The sequence below is a fragment of the Vanessa atalanta genome, chromosome 26 (assembly GCF_905147765.1).
Source record: "Vanessa atalanta chromosome 26, ilVanAtal1.2, whole genome shotgun sequence".
Taxonomy (NCBI): Eukaryota; Metazoa; Arthropoda; class Insecta; order Lepidoptera; family Nymphalidae; genus Vanessa; species Vanessa atalanta.
The window spans coordinates 758865-779603 of NC_061896.1; the positions used below are offsets into that span (position 1 = coordinate 758865).

A 20739-nucleotide genomic window follows, 5' to 3' on the forward strand; every position below is an offset into this window, starting at 1 on the left:
ATATTATAAGATCTTCTGAAGAACAAGATAAACACGATCATAGAATGTCAGAAGGTTGTCTTAGATTTTCACGATTATTACACATTGAAATAAAACTAGTTTTTAACGGATTTAATCGCGTATATTAATTATTTTAACATCCCGACGTTTCGAGCACTTTGCAGTGTTCGTGGTCACGGGCAGACTAAGGTGACATTTGTTTGTTTATTTCAATGTGTAATAATCGCGAAAATCTAAGACAACATAATGTGAACCAGTACGGACTGGAAATGTCAGAAGGTGTTATGCGCCATCCTAACTCGTATTATAAACTAGCTACCCGACCCGACTTTACACGGGCACAATACTGGTCTATAAACAATTTTTGTTTGTAGAAGAAACACAGATAGATCAAATCATTGCTTTTTTCCGGCCTAGAAAGTTGAAATACTTGACTTTTCTCTTCTTAAAATCCGCGTGAAAATCCTTTGCGTAGTTTAAAAAATCCATGCGTACAAATAGCGGGAAGCGACTTCGTTTTAATACTGTGTAGAGCTGCGAATGTCAGTATAACTAACTACTGAACCGCTCAAGGAACTACATGATACAGAAAGTGGCATACCCTAGCCCCGTGAGCGGAAACTAGTAAACTGAATAGTGATTCCTCATGCCTCTAATGTCTTAACCAACACAAATTTTCACTGATTGAGAATTTCAGCTCGAAATTCAGTTACCTTTCGGATTAATTTCAAACATTACATTTGTGAGACGAGGCTTACAATAATTCCTTATCATAACTATCACACCCTAAATGAAAATCAGTCGGGGTCACGTTGTATATAAAACACCAAGATAATCGTACAAAATCTGTCTAGATTTTTATATTTAACGGAATTCAATTATTACTTTAACCTAGATCTAACGAGATGTTATTTATAAAACAAATTCCATAGCCATCGTATTCGATCGTGAGCTGCCAATATTTTCATTGAATTTTTTATTTTTATTTTGAAGCGAAGGCGATTATTATACTGCCTTGAACAAGAACGAACGCTAGCAATTTTTATAGTCAAATATCGACGATAATCTTCTGTATTTCAGTGTCTAATATTAGATATAACATTTGTTTGTCAAATTAAATAGTATATAGACACATACATAGACACGTTTGTACCATTAGGCGGCAAAAGTTGTATAGTAACGATTTCCTTCAGACAAATCTAGCGTAAGTATGTTGCAATTAAAACTATAGGTAGGTGGTATCGTATATGAACACTATTCATAAATATGTATAAAATTACATACACACAAAAAAACAAATTTTATGTTTTATCATATGACTAGTTTCTGCGGCTTCGCTCGGGTTTTGGAGGTCGATTGTCAGATATTATTCCGTATAGCTATAATATTGTAAAGTTTCATTAAAATCCAATGAGTAGTTTTTGTGTGAAAGAGTAACAAACTTCCATACACACAAAACTTTCGCCTTTATTACATTCGTAAGGATATATCTCAGTGTAACTAATAGCTATCGTTGTTACCTGTAAATATGTCAACTGTTAGATTTGAACTGCTCTTTACGATTGTATATTCCGTTCTACTTATTTTCATGTTGGTGATCCTAAAATATTATCATTAGTAAAATTATAAACGCGGAACGCAGTGGGTTTTAGAGCAGTTTAAAGTATAACACCATTCAACAATATTCAATACAAAAACTTATCTTGCTAATACAATGACAAACACACACGGGTCTAGCCGCGGGCGGAAACTTGTATACAATCTATACTAATACTAACTGAAACTGCGGCTTTACCCGCGCGAAATTTATAAAAAACTAACTTCTAACCCCCGTTTTAGTGGAGTATCGTAAAATCTTAGCGGATATCAACACCCTTTAAGGAACCTGCCAAACTTCAAGTGTGTAGGTGTTATAGTATGTCAGATTTCTTGATTAACCAGTGAGTGTTATTTCGCTTCAATTTACATAAAGTTATAGATTATAGATACGAACGTAACTTTGACTATCTGTCTGTTGCTCTTTCACAGTCAAACGACTGAATCGAATTTGATGAAGTTTAATTTGAACCAAATTGAAAATGTTATTACCTAACAGCTGCCGAGCAACACCTGAAACGCGAACAAAGTCGCGGGCGACAACTAGTAGTAATATAATTGACATCGAGACTGGTTGACATATAACCGATGATTTCGAAACAATTAAATCAAAATTCTATCGATTGAACGAACCGTAATTAGTAATTCGGCGGCAACAAATCAGTGATTACTTTATTAGGGCTGCTTTACTGAAACCTTAATAGTTTGTCCGTTAGTTGAACTGATAGCTGTCTGACCTTCGCGACCTATACAGCCCGTAAACGAAGGTCGGTCTGTATCAAGATCGCTATATACGAAGTAATAGCGACCTTTATAAAGATTATATTAAAGTGAAATATAAAGGAAAATGTATAAAAACGTAAAGAAATGGCTTTCGCTATTTATATTGTATATTAAATAAGAGACGTTGAAATAAATCATCAACATTTAAACTACATGACAAGATATACAATTATTATTAAAAAAACTATAACAAAAATAAGTCGTAGGTCGTAGGTATTCGTGCAAGCCCATCTGGGTAGACACCACGCATTCATAAATTATTCTACCAAAAAATAACAGTACTCAGTATTGTTGTGTTCCGGATTGAAAGGTGAGTGAGCCAGTGTAACTACAGGCACAATGGGCAAAACATCTTAGTTCCCAAGATTGGTAGTAGTCGGTGGCGACCACTTACCATCAGATGGCCTATATGCTAGTCCGCAAACCTATGCCTTAAAAAACTCCACGGTAGAAAGAGACAGAGAGACAATGAGAGAGAGAAAGGTATCCTGCAGGCGAAATACATTTAAATCAATATGAATTAAAATTTAAATTATTTCATATAAAACCGCCTGATGGCAAAACGATTTTTCCTTACATGAAGGTATCTACCAGTTATCAGTGAACCGCGTAACAGAGCTTCGTTCCAAAAAATAGTACAAACTTAAGTAGGAATAGTTCCATAGTAACGCTTAACGTTACCATGACGTTTATTTCAAATTCAACCTTCACCACGTCGTAAGCCATGGAAATCAATCCAACAACTTTGTATTGCGTATAAATATTACTTTGTACATATTTGTATGTAAGTCTATTACTGTACCACCTAGCCTATTACTATTTTATAGTAACCAATCGATTTCTTTGTCTGGAAGAAATGGTTAAATAACAAAATATAGAAGACCACATCAAGAGTTTAATTTTTAGGGTTCCGTAACCAAAGGGTAAAAACTAGACCCTAATACTAAGACTTCGCTGCCTGTCCGTCCGTCTGTCTGTCACCAGACTTTATCTCAAGAATCGCGAGACCTACAGTTAATTTTTTCACTAATTATGTATTTCTGTTGCCGCTATAACAACGAATACTAAAACCAAACTAAGATAAATATTTAAGGGGGGCTCCAATACAACAAACGCAATTTTTATGCCGCTTTTTGCCCGATATTAAAATCAGCAATTCAAATATCACAAAATATTTAGTTTTATTTAACAACTACATATTTTACCGTAAATTTACTTATATTTAGAGTATCTACTGTTGTTTACCTAGTCAATGGTACGGAACCCTTCGTGCGCGAGTCCAACTCGCACTTGTTTATAATATTATCTCGACAGATTTCTTATAAATTATCTTGGTGTTAATAAAATATAATCATATATTATTGTATTGGCACAGATTCCCTAATATCACATATATTTCCCAGTTTTATGGTAAATGGAAGCCATACTATCAAACTAACATCAGATGACTTAAAATTATTAATATAATAACTGTTTTATGTATATGAACGGTTTAAATTAAGGTATTAAATATGTATCAAACAAATCAGTTACGAATATTGCTAGCTTCCCGGTTGAATCGCAAATCCGATTCTCTTGACGAACAATGATGGTTCATTGTTTGTCAAGCCCTTCTGTTATCAGGGATTACAATAATATTCTACTGACTGAATAATACAAATAAACAAGTCAAGAATTAAATTGAATTCTTAAGAAACAAAACGCTATCAAGGTGTAACAGGAGTTTCAACTGCAAAGATCAAAGAGATATAATTTTGAAACAATTGAAATTATCTATATTATTAATGGGATAATATTTTCTGTTTAATGCTAAACCAGAATATAGTATAAGTAGATAAACTTCGCAGTCTTACTCGATTTAAAGTATGACTACTATGTGATAAGTGTTCATTTTGTTATAATTGATAAGCTTATAGATATAAAACACCTGCAACTCTACTTTAAGCTGATATAAATCTTACTCATATCCGTTAATACTTATATATTACTTATATAAGAAATATTTATCAACAAAATATGAGGAAAAATTTTTGAATTTATAATATACTATATACTTAATCAGAGACATAAGTTGTTTGAGTTAAGCTAAGATTTTTGCAACATATAATGTGTAGATGAAAAAGATTGGCATATTCGGCTGATCAGAGAATGAATTCCTATCGGGTCAGTAAACTAAATAGTTGTATAAATGGGTATAAGTAACCGGCTAAGGCCTCTCTCCCTTTTGAGGAGAAGGCACCACATTCCTCCAATACGGGTTGGTAGCAGAATTTTATTGAAATTAGACACACGCAGATTTAATCGCCAGGTATTCTTTCACCGCCTACCAGGTGAATTATAAACACAAATTTATATACATAAAAATTCAGCAGTGCTTGTCTAGTTTTGAATCCGCAATCATCGATTAAGATGCACGCGTTCTAACCACTGGGCCATCTCGGCTCATAAGTAGCTTCATACGATAGAAACATTATTATCGATTAAATATATCAATATAATTAAATATAATTCCTTCAATATCCAATATATATAGAAAAAAAAATTTAAAACCCATAATATCAAGTATGTCAATTCCAAAACGATACCTTGTCATGAACTTCAGTTTCCTTTTTCGTAGGTTTTATAATGGTGTGATTTATTCACGCGATAGTAAATTATTATTAATGGGTTAGCGTTATCTGATCTTTTATATATTTAGAATTTATATTTTATATTGAACGACGGGAGGTGATTAGCGATCTAGAAATCAAATTAAATTATTTATCTTATTGTCCACACTAAATATATAATCTAATGTATATCTAATTGAACGACTGATATAACTTATTATCTCAACGGCAATACTTTAATTGGCAGTTAGAGCCCAAGACACATAGCAGGTTAAAGTTACAAAAAAAAAAAACTGTCCTAGAGTCCGAATTCAAATTTGACAGTTCTTATAGATTTTTTTTTTTTTATTTTAAATAGAAAAGGCTGACATGGGCTACCTTGTGATATGCCACCAAGGACCATATACATTGGCATTGTAAGAAATATTAAACCTATATTAAACAACCAATGCAGTAGTTACACTAGCTCACTGACCCTTTAACCCGAATCTCAACAATACTAACTATATCTGCTTGGCAGTAGATTACGCGATTAGTTCTTGGTTGGCTTGGCTAGCTAGCACGAAGATGTACCATCAAACGACATTTTCATCTACATTTTATACATTAACTATAAAAATTAACTCAACTCAACTAAAATAACATACGTCTGGACGATCTGGGATCTTGTGCCATAAAATATATAAAAGTAAATAACAATTTAAACAATTAACCAATCATTAGTTACTATGGATATAAATAAATTATAATATAAAAATTTACAATAACATAATAGAAATAAAGGAATAAAAACAGACTATGTTATAGAGTCATCATATGTATATAAACCCTCAAATCCATTGATAAAATAATTTCAGTAATAACAATTGTATTTGACAAAGATCGCGACTATATTGATATATATAACACGATATGGATATATGATCTGTGGTCTGGTGCTAAAAGGTCCTAAGTACATTTTAAAACCTCAACCACATACGTCCATTTGAAACGAGAATCGCGGTACAATCGTTTGGAACGAAGTCGCTTTCGCTATACATTACGTATACGACATAATAATAATTAAATTACAATGACTAAATTAAAACAATAACAAAAAATAAAACCGTATAAAAGGTTTAAGGAATTAAGGTCACGTGGAGGCGTTCACGCATTTTTCCTTAAGTGACGATATCTATCAGGTCTCTATCTGTAAGACGCGTAAAAGAACTTCGTTCCAATAAATATATTCGATTAAGATTATCTAAGTACCATACCAACAATATCATACAAAACAACAAACAATGTCAATTCTATCCGTATTACAAAAAGGAACTTTTATTGATATTTGCCCTTTTAGCACCAAGCCAATAAGTAATCAGTGCATTCTTCTTTCTTATGACAAATCAGCTGTGACAGAAAGAGATAAATCAATGTAACTAATGCTTTTAAACTTTTTCAAAACAATGGCTGTATACCAAGCAAACCGAGATTTTTTTTATATATATATTTTTAAAAATAGAATTAAAATATCGAAAATATAACATGTGATATTGGCAAGCAAGCTTTACCGTTTGTTGATCAATAGAACTATTCAATAAGAATACACTTCGCGTCTCACTCGTGAAATTTTGAAAACGGACAATTTAAATGTCATAATTATTATAAAATTAGTCATAGCTGCTTCACTCTCTCGCATTTCACGGTCGTATTCTGCGGTGAGTTTCGAATTCGTTCTTACTAAATAGCTTTACAGATCTTATCATCTCTAAATCATATATATAAAAATATGTCAATAGTAATGAATATAAAAAAAAAGTTTTGGAACAAGTGAAAATTTAACCGTCCATACTGTTGACGACATGAGATTTGATATTCTCAATTAAATATTCGGACGTCGCTACAGTTATCACCAGACAAACGTAACCGCTGTAATGAACAGCTTTCAAAAATGCCCAAGTTTTATCACAAAACACAGCTAACGATAACAGATGTAAATAACTATGCGGATTCACAATCCTCCACAGACCTGTTGCGAAGAAAAACGTCCCAGACATAAATGTACTTTCGCGTCTCGATATATCGTATTCCGACGAATTCTCTAATAAATTCTGATATAGATCTATGTATCTATTCCAAGCCAACGAAGATAGCACCATTTGACCAGAAAATAAGCCGATAACTTGAACTATCCTTTGTAGCGTTACTTTTGTTTTATACGATATACCTATTTCAGTCGTGTGATCCCTTTCGATATCTTCACTTGAATTTATCTCTTTCAATTGATGATAAGGTAGAGTGCTAACTGGAGTGTCTTTGTAGCCTCGTCGAGGCGGGTTATTCTTTAAATACACGAGTATACCTATCATCATAGCTGTCACACCGAACGAATCACAAATACCATCAACCCAGTAGCCAATAGTCCCGACTTCTGACCTCTCACCTTTTATATGCTTTCTCTCTCTAGCTACATGACCGTCCAAATCGTCTAAAAACATTCGAATTTGGAACAGAACAACGGCAACTCGACGAGCGGCTAGACTCTGAAAAGTCAACAGTTTCGCTCCAACGCAGGCTATGAATACGTGAAAAAGGGATATCATATTCGGCGTTAGAAATAGCATCTTTTCAGATATACCCAAGCCTATATCAACAATCGCACATAGCGGTCCGTATATATAATGATTAATATGGTCCACCATTAAAGCTTTCACGGTCGGGTGACATAGTGGATTTATGTTACAGGGTATCCACGTTACGTCTTCGTAATTCTGTTGTGCTTTCAATGTTCGGTGAGTTGACGTTTCTTGCGTTATATTCTCCGACTGTTCGAATATATCTATTTTATAATTCCTTATACGTAGAAATAGGAAAGTATCCATGTAAATGCAATATATAACAACAATTATAAGTAAACATGTTAGTATTTTACTCGCTTGAGACGAAGGCCACATCATTTTGATTATATATAGGGTGATTTACGCATGCGGTGAATCCTTGGCTATCTTTAGCCTAAGGGCGTGTTGCAGTTGATCTTGTGTATAATAAGGCTTCCGAGTCAGCTTATAATCATCTCGATAAACCACAGATGTTATAATAATGCGTGGGTTACGAAACCCCACTCGGTATTCTATTTATAACACCATGAAATCTTCGCGTTTTGTTCCACGAAATTTGAATAACATAATTTCAACAGTTTTATTATTTATCGAACTTTATGAACACAAAAATTGTCTCGTATAAAAACGTCCTCGCTTCATCGAAACTTACTGTTCAACCAATACATATAAAAATACATTTTTTCACTTGTTTTATTATCACTGCACACATTTCAAACTTCGCTTTACAAAAACTAGTTTTATGACGGTTTCGGAACGTAAAACTGTTCTTAAAATCGATGTTAAGCGTTCGCAGCGGATATCGTATCAAAACACTGGCTCCGTATCAAACAATGGTCGAGAACAAAAGTCTTACGATATACAAGAGTTAAACATTTTAAAAACACAATAACGGACGTTTAATACACAATGTTTACATAACTTTTGTCGTTTATACGAATGCGGTGAGACCGCAGCATGCGTGCGCATCTTTCTGCGTCTACAGACGGAATGGCGGCCGCGGGCCGTTGCCTCCAGTCGGTACCAAAAGTGATGGCGCCATTCCCGCCGAAACAACTGTCAAAGTCTGACCTTGCGTGACTCAAATTTTTATGCGGTCAGCGTTAAATTCTAACGATAATTTAAATATGATATAAATACTGGAATTTATAACAGATTTTCAGATAATTAGTTACAAACCAATTTTTTATTGTTGTAATATGGCTGCGTACAATTAATTATGTACTAGGTATATTACGTTTAATTAGCTTCTAAAATAAATAGAAATACTAATGCCGGGTGGAGCTTTTACGAAATTGTCAGCAATAGCAAGTTTGGAGTATTTAAACTCCCGTACCATAGAAATCACGGAGATTGGATTTGAGGTCTCGGATTATCTGAGTGAGATAATTTGTGTGTGCGCAAGTGCTAGACTATAATGTGTCAATTAGATGATCTCCCTTGGGAACGGCCGCAGTAGCTGAAATCGTTCAGGAGGACACCATCATCATAGCCATTATAAACAAACGCAATACGTGGTTCGAAATAGATTATCAACTAATATAAAAACTCAAGTTACATATCAAAGCCAAGCTATTTTATAAATTGAATTTAATTCTATAAGAGAATCAATAATATTGGTTATATAAGATTTAAGAAACAACCATTTAATCCATAATATGCAAATAAAAATGATGAACATTTTCGGTTAAATCTAGAATTCATTGTGATTTCCAATCCTTGTTTTAATCAAGTAAAAGTCGTACAAGTTAAGGCGACTTCTTATATTGAAGACAAATTAGCAGACAATTTTGGTGATTTTCATCCGAAACATGCCTTCACCGCTATGTTTTCATCTATTGTCGAGCACGAGATGAATAATTAAAAAATAAGATAATTTCAGCAGTAATTCTTGCCCGGATTCGGACGCAGTGTCCGTGTAAAGTTCACGTAATTTTTTAACAAACATAATTACTTATAAAACTCATTTCATAAAGCAAATAGAACAGGTTAATCTTTTTTTATCTTTAATTGTATGTATCTATGTAATGAAATCTTTCAATACGCGTGCTAATAACCGATAACAATACAGTAATTGAATACTATCCTAGTCTCCTAGCCTGGATCGCTTGGGATAGACTGGTCCAAATCAAAATATACTATATTTAAGTAAGTTTTTCGAATCCTCATTTTACAGAACTGTATTAAATTGTAAAGCTACGTACGTCTTTATTGTTCTATATTTTGTTTTTTTTTTTTAAGATATAGGTAGCTAATGTGGCGGCTCACCTGATAAAGTGTCAACCATTGACTACCGTTGCCGTCCTTTAAGAAATGTGTACGCTCTTTTTTTAAGGTTCCCGAGTCGTTTCGGTTCGGAAAAAACGCCGGCGAAAGCTGGTTCCACACAGTGGTTGTGCGAGGCAGAAAATGCCTTATAGTTGCGAGTGAAACTACATGGTAATGTTAGATAAATACAATTATATATATATAATATCCCGCCTGGAAGTCAACAAGTATTAGCTCAATGCCTTTTTTAACATCTATACTCTATTCCAATGCGAATAGGAAAGAACGAAAACAAATCGTACTTTCCAATATAACAAGTGTTTTGTTCATAAGTCCGCTATATGAATTACTAAAAACAGTTGATTAATACATCTTCATTTTTAAAACAACAATATTTCACTTAACTCCGTAAATCTACTTTAATTTTAATTCCAAAATAACGAAAACCGTTTTGCCGACATTCGAAACGCCACTCACTAAGGATTTTCGCTAAACGAATGGAAACTGAGTAAATTTATACAGATAAAAAATATATTATTATAGTTTTGAACATACATTTTAGATTTTTTTTTTAAATATATATTAATTTAATTGGTTATAATATGGAATATGAAGTATTTGTAAAAAAAAACGTGGTAAGTTACAAAATGTTTGATAAAAATGTTGTTATTTTATATAGTAAGGTATAGACAAATAAATTAAAAAAATTATTTCATTTTAAAGAAATAAAACAGACTCAAAATATAGATTAGTTTTATGCGAAGCAACACCTAATTTGTAGTTTTGAAAATAATATATTAGACTCTGATCTTTCGTATCATGTGCACCGTGCACCGACTACGCTGTTATTTTTAAATACATATTGCTTTTTTTTTCAAAAAATGTAATGCTAAGAAATTTATTTCAAGGTCATAGTCGTTTTAGATATATGATAAAGTAAGAGTTACTTTGAAAGATATATAAAATTTTATTTTATTCAAAACCTTAGCATTATACAATGCGTCATATGTCTTGAAAATGCCACTTTATTATTGAAACATACAATGTTTCTTTTTATTAATGAGGGAATAGAAATGTATTCATATAAATAAAATTGTGAGTGTGTTTCTATGACTTATCGCTGAAAATAACTACCTCTTTATTAATTAATAAGGCTATTTGCGAATTACCACGATCTAAATCAAAACTAACGACCCAATTTTTATTTAAGACTAAAAATACTGCTATCTAAACATTTTAATATATACCTTATCTGCAATTTATAAAATAACAAAAAATTACGTAAAACCAATAAAATATAGTTCCTCAGCATTCATTACCCATTCCCTCAATAACTTTCTCCTCACTACTGTAACTCAAATGTCATGTCAATTCAAGGTCAAAGTTGTTTATTTACATTCTATCCTTTTCCCATTGGAATAGAGTATACATAATCTTGTTTCGAATAATATGCCTTGTATAAAAATATCTGCGGAATTTTATTTGGCTACAGCTTGTCTCAGTATCGTTATGGGTTCTTTCGCGTTGATTTCAAGTTTTTTAAAAATATTATATAATTTTCAACAAAAATTACTAAATAGTTTCTTTTAAAAACATATATGAACATTTTCATCATTCATTCTGACGGATGCACTTATCTTCCACTCATATCATCAACAGAAAATTCAGAATTTGGATCCGTTTAATCTCCTACGTGTCTACAGCATCGTACGGCGGAGTATTCTGCTCAACGAGGATAAATATAGTCTGAGATAAGAGAAAAAAATCGGGCGTTGACTAATTTATTTTTATACATATTTGTAAAATTTGTTCCCTCATTTTAACTCTAGGCTATCTCTACGTCCTGCTTCATTATCATCGGCTCACTGATTTATAGTCATATATATATTTATAGACATGTTACATTTGTCACTTGGTCGGTAGGGCTTTAGGGAAGCCCGTTTGAGACTGGATTAGGTAACATCCTGTTATCAAATAATCTACGCACAAACAGCAATACTTAGTATTTTTAATTAATACCAAAGTTAATACAACCTTAGGGCAAGGTATGGGTTTTTATTTTATGACAGTATTAAAGTTATTTTAACCTGGGTGTATTAAATAATTTATAGCTTATGTCAAAAATAAGGCATATTATTCAACACAAGATTAACGATAAAAAACTTAGACTTAGTCGACTGTTGATTTCTAGGCAGGGTTTATACAAACTTTGTACTTTACTGACATAAACTCTGTTATTAAAATTGTGGAAAAGCATATCCACCGAGTTCCTTACCTGTTTTATCGGTAGGATCTAGTCGGAACCGTTAGTAGCTTTACTGTAACATGACGAGTCAAAGGCGCCTTTATGAGTCTACTTGAATAAATAATATTTTGATTTGATTGTTGGGTTTCGGGTTGAAGGGCAATGTTTTAGTGTAACTATAGGAACAAGTGACATAACACTTTAGTTCCCAAGGTTGGCGGCGCATTGTCGATGTAAAAGATGGTTAATATTGCTTACACCGCCGATGTTTATGGGCAGTGCTGACCAGGGATGTTGGAGCTTCGAATCAAATATACTATCTGCAAGTAAACTTCACAATGAAGCATTTTTGTATCGACAACATTTAAACACTACCACCGTTTCGAAAAGAAGCCTCCAGCGAGACGAAACCGCAAAAAACTCACAGAAACGGCAAGAAACTCGCAACCGTAACCGGAATCATTGAATATCTGAGATAAAAATGTGTCCGAAACCATTAACATCAAAAAATAATATTATATTTTTATTTCTTGCCTGATGTTATTTACATAAAGAGAGAAGCTAAATGTTTATAAGCGTATTTGTTTTTTTCTGCGATTATAACTAATACCAAAATTATAGCCTACAAATAAAGTCAAACTGCTGTCTCCAATTTTCTCATCTTAAATTCGTAATCCACTACAATCGGTACCGTAATCATAGTCCGAAATAATTTCGTAAACCTGACCGTACTTGTTACCGATAAAATATTTTATATAAAACCTCTGGTACTGACCTCTTTACCTTGTGTATCCCTTTTGTCAGTCCTTTTTTATTTAATAAAAGTAAAATAAATTTGTTATTACTTCCATACTAATCTGAATTTAAATCTATATCAAGTCAATAACCACAAATAACTATTGAAAAATAATAACGATCTCAAAATAAATCATTTAAACGTAATTGTTATTTAATTAAGCATTCAAAAGTCAATTAACCTATTTAATTACAAAAACAAATAATATTAACAAATTTAAATAAATTAATAATTAATTTTCAATTATCTTTGAAGGTTAAGAAATTCATGAATTAATTTTGTCATATTTCTCAAATCATTTAGTTTTTCCAAGTTAAAAAAGTGTATTTTTCTTAGGTCTTTTTTTTAAATAAGTAGTCGGGCGAGCAGATTGGCCACCTGATGGTAAATTCAAATGTATCGACGAAACGCATAAAATACGAGAAACTTATCACTGTCCAAGTATTGTTAAAATAAAAATATAAGTTGTGGCACATCTAGTTTTATATCGGTTTTATATCGTAACAAATACGACGGTCGCGAAGACTTTGAATGAGTCGTGCTGGTCAGACTATATTATTTCAGTTCTACCCACACAATATTTTTAAAACTATATTAGGTATTTCGCCTTACCCTTCAAATATACTAAATGTTTTATGTAATGTAATCTAGTGAGTGTTTGGTTATTGTTGTTTCCGTTTTGTCCTAACAATTTTCGTATTTTTTTATGTGTTTCTCATGTAAGTGATTTTTGAGTAAATCTTTTTGAGAAATAAAGATCTTTAAACTTAAACTGTCCAAGTATTATAGTACTTTCTAGCAATTTGATACTTTATTAGGGTTCCGTTACCGAAAGGGTAAAAACGGGACTAAGACTTCGCTGCCTGTTCCTACTTCTGTCTGTCAGACTGTATCTCAAGAATCGCGATAGCTAGACAGTTGAAATTTTCACAAATTATGTTTTTCTGTCGCCACTATAATAACAAACACCAAAAATAAAATAAATATTTAACGGGACTCCCATACAAAAAACGCCATTTTTTGCCAATTTTTGCTCGATATCAATAAATGGGAACAGGTAGGCACTTGAACTATTCCCAAAATACTTCATTGTATATTTACTTTAATAAGAAATATTAAAAATAAAAAATATTTAGGGGCTCTCATACAACAAAACTGATTTTGTGCCGCATTTTGCCCGATATTAAAATCAGCACGAGGTAAACGCTTTAAACAAAACAATTATATAAATAAAAAACCCAAATCGCGATCCTTTATTTATTATCAGTTTGTTGCTAATTGAATTGTTTTCATAAATCGTGCGCCTGCGCAAATTATGCAGTCACGCGCTTTTATCACTTTGCTTCAAGAATTTAAAGGGACTATGTAGATTAGATATGTCAGTTATAAGCAACACATTTGTGGATTTTACATACGTTTATTTCCATGGAAGCCTTATTGGTTTTTGAGTTTTATTTTCGTAAATAAACTGCTTTGTGACAAATATAACTCAGCAACTACTACTACAACAACCCATAAATAAATAAGCTCCAATTTTTTTTTCATTATTGATTTATACAACAGATGCAATATATTTTTGAAAGAGAAGTTCAATAAGAAAAAAGTATTTTGTCAAACGCAATGATTACGGAATGTAATTTTTTTTCGGATCAACTCTTCTTATTGATGTGTCTACCACCATATTATGTCCATACATTATGTTAATTATTTATTAACACATATCAATTCATTAAGAGCAACTCAATTTCAATCAACAATCCTTGAATAGAACAACAACAAAACTAATCCTTATATAATAATTATATAACATATTCATTCATTATTTAAATGTATTTTTATAGACATGTTGTTAGTCGTATAGCCACCTAGAAATGTAAACAGTTCCAGGTTCAATCCTTCTCCCTTGAGCTATTGTCGGACCAACTCAGCACAAAGTTTATGCTTAATTGTAGGACTAAACGAGAATATTAGTAGTTTCAATGCCACGATTTAAAAAAAAATCTATGAAAGCAAAACAAAGACACTTACCTGAGGTACTTGCGTGGATTTCCCGCAGCCTGTTTCTCCAATAAGAACTAATGTCTGGTACTTCTCTAACAGATACAAAATATGATTTCTATATTGAAACACCGGTAGCTTCTTCCTTTGAGCTTCGAACGGGAGATGATGGTATCTATTATAAACAAAGTTACTCTTGGCATCACTATCTATTGACAATGCCGAGTCTGCATTGGGATTGACTAATGTTTCTATTACACCATCTTTATTTTTTATAGGATATAGCGTGTCATTTCCTGAAACAAAAAAAAACATTAATATTTATCGAAAATTTATTTATGATTATTTTTATTTTATTTATTATTTATATACCCATCCATTTGTAAGGAATATTTAAAATATACAATTTTTGCTCATAACATGTAACAGGTGCTTGGACTAGCAAATGAGCCAGGGAATAAGTGAACAATAAGTACCAATAGTACTATAAGAATTATAAATTATTCCTCATATTATCAATGAGCCGGCAATGTTTGCTAAAATTGGTTATAAAGTCTAGTTTTACTTCATACAAAACCACAAACGTCATATAAATATTGAGGGTTAAGGCTAGATCTTCAACAAAAAAAAAGGAATATTCCTCCTATGAAAATTAGGTAGGTATTTATGCATACAGTAAAGCTAGCCTATTTAGAAATATAGGTATCATTCATTTTTATTTTAATAATTTAAAAGTTTAAGTATATTAACAAACAATTAAACAAGAAATAGTTAAAAAATAAAACAGATTTACTTTTCTCAGAATAACATAAGGCATACATAGTTTTATTTCATAATTGCGTGGACAATAAAAAAATTACTTACCCGGTCTTAAGAACACTGGTTTTTGTGAAAGCATCTTGTATAAGAAAGCTTTAGAAGTTCTGTGTTTATTAACACAATATCCTATTTAATACCTTCATTCGATCAAAGGATTGCTCATTTAATATCACCTTTAATTAAAGAAATAATATAGTTTGTAAACAAAACTTTCGGAAAAGCAAAGATATTTTTGCTTTAATTTATGACAGTTAAGTCGAAGTTACCAGTTCTCACATAATTTATTAGTATTACTAGTTACTTGTTTTTTTAATTCCAATTTATACTCGGCGTATTATAATAATATATTTAGCGTACAGAAGTGAAAAAGAATAAAGTAAAGAGAAGAATATAAATTACTTTAAACAATTTACTAACAAGTCAGTCATCAAATCATACATACTGAAGTTATTTCAATTTATCTAGCTCTCGATGTATGAACGTCACATAACTAAATTTTAGTACTTTTAAATTATTGAAGTTATCACAAAACGGTTTTTACAGTACGTGCGTATTGAAGTAACGATTAAAATGGCATAAAACAAAAAAAATAAGAAAGAAACACATAGCGACTTTTGCAGGCGCATCGACGAAATAACACTTTAAACAAATTATAAGTCACGCCAATATCGACTTTACTGTCCACGCCCAAAAAGAAAACATATTGGCGGTTTAATACGGTTTCGCGCACTTTTGTTTTTTTTATATTTTATTTTTTTATTTGTTCTAGCCAGTTGTATGGATAAAGGAATAAAGGAGTAAAGGAATAAATATATTACATTTATTTTACTTTTAATAATTGAACTAGTCGCATGGAATACGTTGTGTGATAGCTGTGAGAAGCGATTTTTGTATTAAATTAATATTTGTAAGAAATTTAGTTAGTTTATCAAGTTATCACAAAAAAACCAACTTCAAAATATTTTTTTAATTGTCTTTACTTTAACGAAAGACGCAATGAAACTATAATTATATTTAGTATAATGAGATTTATAGTAAAAAATTATGTAAATGTTAAAAGATTTTTGTTTTTATGTTTAATTTAATTGGGCTATAATATGAATTATTAAATATGTTAGGGAATAATGTCTATATAATAAATACAATAAACTAGTTATCACTCATAGGTATAATAAAGTAACCTTAGGGTTCAAGCTTCCTTCATATCAAATTTCTTCAAATTCGATTTAGTGGTATGGTCGTAAAGCGTAACAGACAGACATACAGGCAGAGTTACTTTCGCATCTATAATATTAGTATGTAGTTGTAGTTCTTAGAATCGATGGAATAGGTATATATTAATAAATTAAAACAATTTTAAACTACCTCTATTTTTGAATAAAAAATAAATTCAACTTTTCAGTGTCAAGTTTAAAATAAAAATAAAATCTATGACCGATAGAATTGTCCTCTTGGATGTATAATAAAATAAAACTAAGAAATAATATATAATTTAATAATATCTAAAATAATAAAATCATCCTGCTAGTTGTGGATATGTATTTAAATCACTCTGTGGATTTTCTGCTAACAATTTTTCTACGATATTATTAGGTAATGTATTAAATCCCGTAGATGGTATTCCATAAAATGCTGAATAAGCAGGATCTACTATTTTACTGTAAGGATTATAATTATTTGAACTTGGTTGATATGCAACTGGAGTATTGTATTCAGAATTACTGTATTTATTCAATATTCTCGAGTGCCCTGCATCAGGGTCACTTTGGAAAGAATAATCTGTAGCAGACATCGTCGCCTTAAGAAGATTTTGTATTGGTTCTAAGATTTGGTTGTTATTTGTGCTTAAATTTAAAAGATTAGCAACAGACAAGTTAGCGTTTAAATCTTGAATTAATTTTAATTGTTCGTTTTCAACGATATCGCGATCTTGCAATAATTTAGCTGTAACGAATGTACCATTAGTAGAAGTAAGTTTTACAATTTCTGCATCATTTAGATCTTTAAAGTTTTCTGATGTCTTTATTACATTTGAACCACTTAGCAGTGCCTGGTATAGTTGATTCGGTTTAGTTCTCAAGTTCGGTTTTTGTATTAGAAGATTCTGCATATTATAAAGGAATTCATTGTAAGGCATTCTATATTTCACGTAATAGATTGGTTCGTAAACTGGCTGCGATCGTTTGAGCATGAATGTTAATTCGACATCTCCGTAATTCCTTGTTACAGAATTCAATTTCACTAAATTAGATACACTAAGCGGCTGAGACGAATCTGGTAATTGAGTGCCATAATTTTCATGTTTGATATTATCAGCAACATTCGTATTAATGCTACGAGGGATGTCATAATTATTATATTGTGACGTCAACAAGTTTGGAACGGTCAGTGTATTTTGAGGTACTCGGTTAAGTCCAAAAATATGTGTATTTTGATTTAACGATTCCTTATAGCTTTGGTATGGATATGGAGACAAATTTACATTATTAGGAATACCAACGTATTGTTGTTGAATTTTATTTAGAAGTTCAGGTTTGTTGTTGTAATTTGTTAAATATTGTGGGTTCTGTTGGCTGCCTTGTTGAAAAAAACTTGATATCTTGTCTTGAAGATGATTTTCATTGCTTACAACAAAAGGGTTTTTTATTTGCGTACTTGAATCTATATTTGTAGGCGTTAATTGGGAAAATTTATATCTTTTGTTTTCAAATGCATTAGTAGAATATATGTTATTATTGAAAAGTGGTTGTTCTGGGCTTGATAATTGTGAAAATTTAGTTATATCATTCGTAGCTTCAGCATTTTTAGAATCAAATGATAATGAGTTTAAATTTTGATAAATTGATTGAAAATCATTGTTATTTATATTATTATGTCCAAAGCTTTGCATAGGGATATTGTTATCAGCATCTGCTAACATTTTAGTATCTTTTTGATTTGTTTTTGTATTATATAAACTAGTCAGTGTTGAAAAAATATCTTTGAACGACAAATTATTAAAATCTGGTATACTACTTGGCGATTGTTGTGGAAAAATGTTTTCATTTAGAGTATAATCCAGCTTGTCACTATTCACAAAAGAATTTAAAAGTCCATTATATTTTTGTTTCCTATATTCCATATTGTCTACAGGATAAGTGTTTGATACGTCATTCGCTTGGTTAATATCTGAATTTGGTTTGTAATTTTGAAGAATGTTCATTATATCGTAATCCTGTTTGGTTTCTTGATTTACTTGAGGCATGGTATTTTCTTTCCAAATTTCAGTTAAAGGAGTTTTGTATTCCAAAACTCCTTTTGTCATATCATGTTTAAAATCATTTAGTGGTAATAAGTTTTGTGACATAGTATTTTGCGATAAAACGTTAAGTTCATCATTAAAGTTTAAGTTCAATGGAGACGAATTTTTGGCGTTACACTTTCCAGTTAATGTGCAGTAGTTAGCTACTTGTATGTAAGCATTATTTATAAAATTAACCAGAGTGCCTAAAATATATTTGCACCTGTACATCATTGAGGTTTCATATTGCAATGAAGTTTTTGCCTTCAAATTACCTTCATTTCCATCTCGCTGTACACGTTCTCGTTCGTTCCTGTTTGTTATCAATTTATCTAATTGATATTCAAAATTGCTCAAATTATTATTTGATTTAAATTTATCTTTTGAAGATTCCCTTTCTAGAAATCTCATAACGGTCGATAGTGCATACTTCAGCTTTTCTGGTTCCAACATAGTGGTGTGTTGTGGTGGTAATAATTTTGTCAACATATAAATAGCTTGAAGTAAAGTAGCAGTGTTTGGACAATGTGATGTCCATTGGTCTTCCAAATTTTGCTTAAGGTTTGATGGCTGTAAATGATTGATATCAAATATAACTAATAAAGTAATATAGTATAAATTATAGTAATAAAATTGTCGTATATTTTTTTTTCTTTATGATAAAGGTTGGCAGACGGGCAAATGGGCCACCTGAGTGTAAGTGGTCACTATTGCCCATAGACATCAGTACTGTAAGAAATATTAACCATATCATCACCGATGTGTCACCAACCTTGGGAGCTATGATGTTATGTCTCTCGTGCATGTAGTTACATTGCCTCACTCACCCCATAAACTGGAACACAATAATACTATGTATTGCTGTTTGACGGTAGAATATATGATGAGTGGATGTTACCATATTATAAGAATGTAACGGTAGTTGACCTAATGAAGACAAATCAGTATTGTAAAAGTGATAACAGAAAATCAGTTCAAATTTATTTTTGTACACCAAGTTCGTTTTGTGCTTAGTGGTGAAAACACTGTGAGATAATCTGGTCTAAGTTATACGACAAAGTTTCACTCCTTCTTAATTTCTTACGTTTGCTTTTACTACTCCTGTATTTTCTATTATATATACTGAAGATTCTCACTGTATCTTTTTGTATTTATTTGATGATGGTGGTATCATGTGCGCATATAATATGCATTTTGGCCTTTTAAAGTGTACAAAACAGTGTACAATGAGATGCTTTGATGATAACACTATCTATAAATATGAAGATTTCATCAAATCCGTCAAAAATAGGGTCTTAAGCCCTACATTCTTTGGCATTTACAGTATTGGCATGACTGATTGAGACACCACAATAGTCGAATATCTTTTGTGTGGTATCAATCAAGTAATAAACATGTTATATATCAATAATAATGAAATACAGATTTATCATTACCTCATTTTCCAATGCCTTTAGAGACGTAAGGTAACAACACAATATTAAAACAAGCAACATTCCTATCACTTGTCGCTGTAGAAAATGAGCTAATTTTAAGCAATCGACTACGTTGTTAAATTACCAAGTGTGAAATCGATGGAAAGTTTAATTATATCATATGAAGTGATGTTAAGCTTTGATTACTATTTCGTTACAATAAATTAGTTAAAAATTCATAGAAATCACACGTGTTACGTAAAATATTGAAGATCTTTCCTCGTGCTATTCTCGTTCACTTGCTGTCGTCATTATCATCAAAATTTGATATAA

The 20739-nt window shown here is 31.5% G+C and overlaps 3 protein-coding genes across 3 annotated transcripts in view; all 3 read right to left on the reverse strand.

Moving 5' to 3' along the window:
• LOC125073932 (probable ATP-dependent RNA helicase DHX35) overlaps nucleotides 1-15951 on the reverse strand; it is a 47752-nt gene extending 31801 nt beyond the window's left edge. The window contains exons 1-2 of the mRNA XM_047685042.1: nucleotides 15757-15951; nucleotides 14923-15188 (exon numbers count right to left, since the gene is read on the reverse strand). Coding sequence (XP_047540998.1) covers nucleotides 14923-15188; nucleotides 15757-15790 — 300 coding nt within the window. The 5' untranslated portion in view covers nucleotides 15791-15951. The remainder of the gene's footprint in view (nucleotides 1-14922; nucleotides 15189-15756) is intronic.
• Nucleotides 4889-8556, reverse strand: LOC125073933 (ceramide phosphoethanolamine synthase). The gene has a single exon (XM_047685043.1). The coding sequence runs from the start codon at nucleotides 7922-7924 to the stop codon at nucleotides 6806-6808; it is 1119 nt and encodes a 372-aa protein (XP_047540999.1). The 5' UTR covers nucleotides 7925-8556; the 3' UTR covers nucleotides 4889-6805.
• A 1276-nt stretch (nucleotides 15952-17227) lies between the features above and the next one.
• On the reverse strand, nucleotides 17228-20483 carry LOC125073866 (putative uncharacterized protein DDB_G0267716). The gene is made up of 2 exons (XM_047684948.1): nucleotides 20428-20483; nucleotides 17228-19561 (listed from the first exon to the last, which is right to left on the reverse strand). The coding sequence occupies exon 2, from the start codon at nucleotides 19478-19480 to the stop codon at nucleotides 17228-17230; it is 2253 nt and encodes a 750-aa protein (XP_047540904.1). The 5' UTR covers nucleotides 19481-19561; nucleotides 20428-20483.
• Nucleotides 20484-20739: the final 256 nt, after the last annotated feature.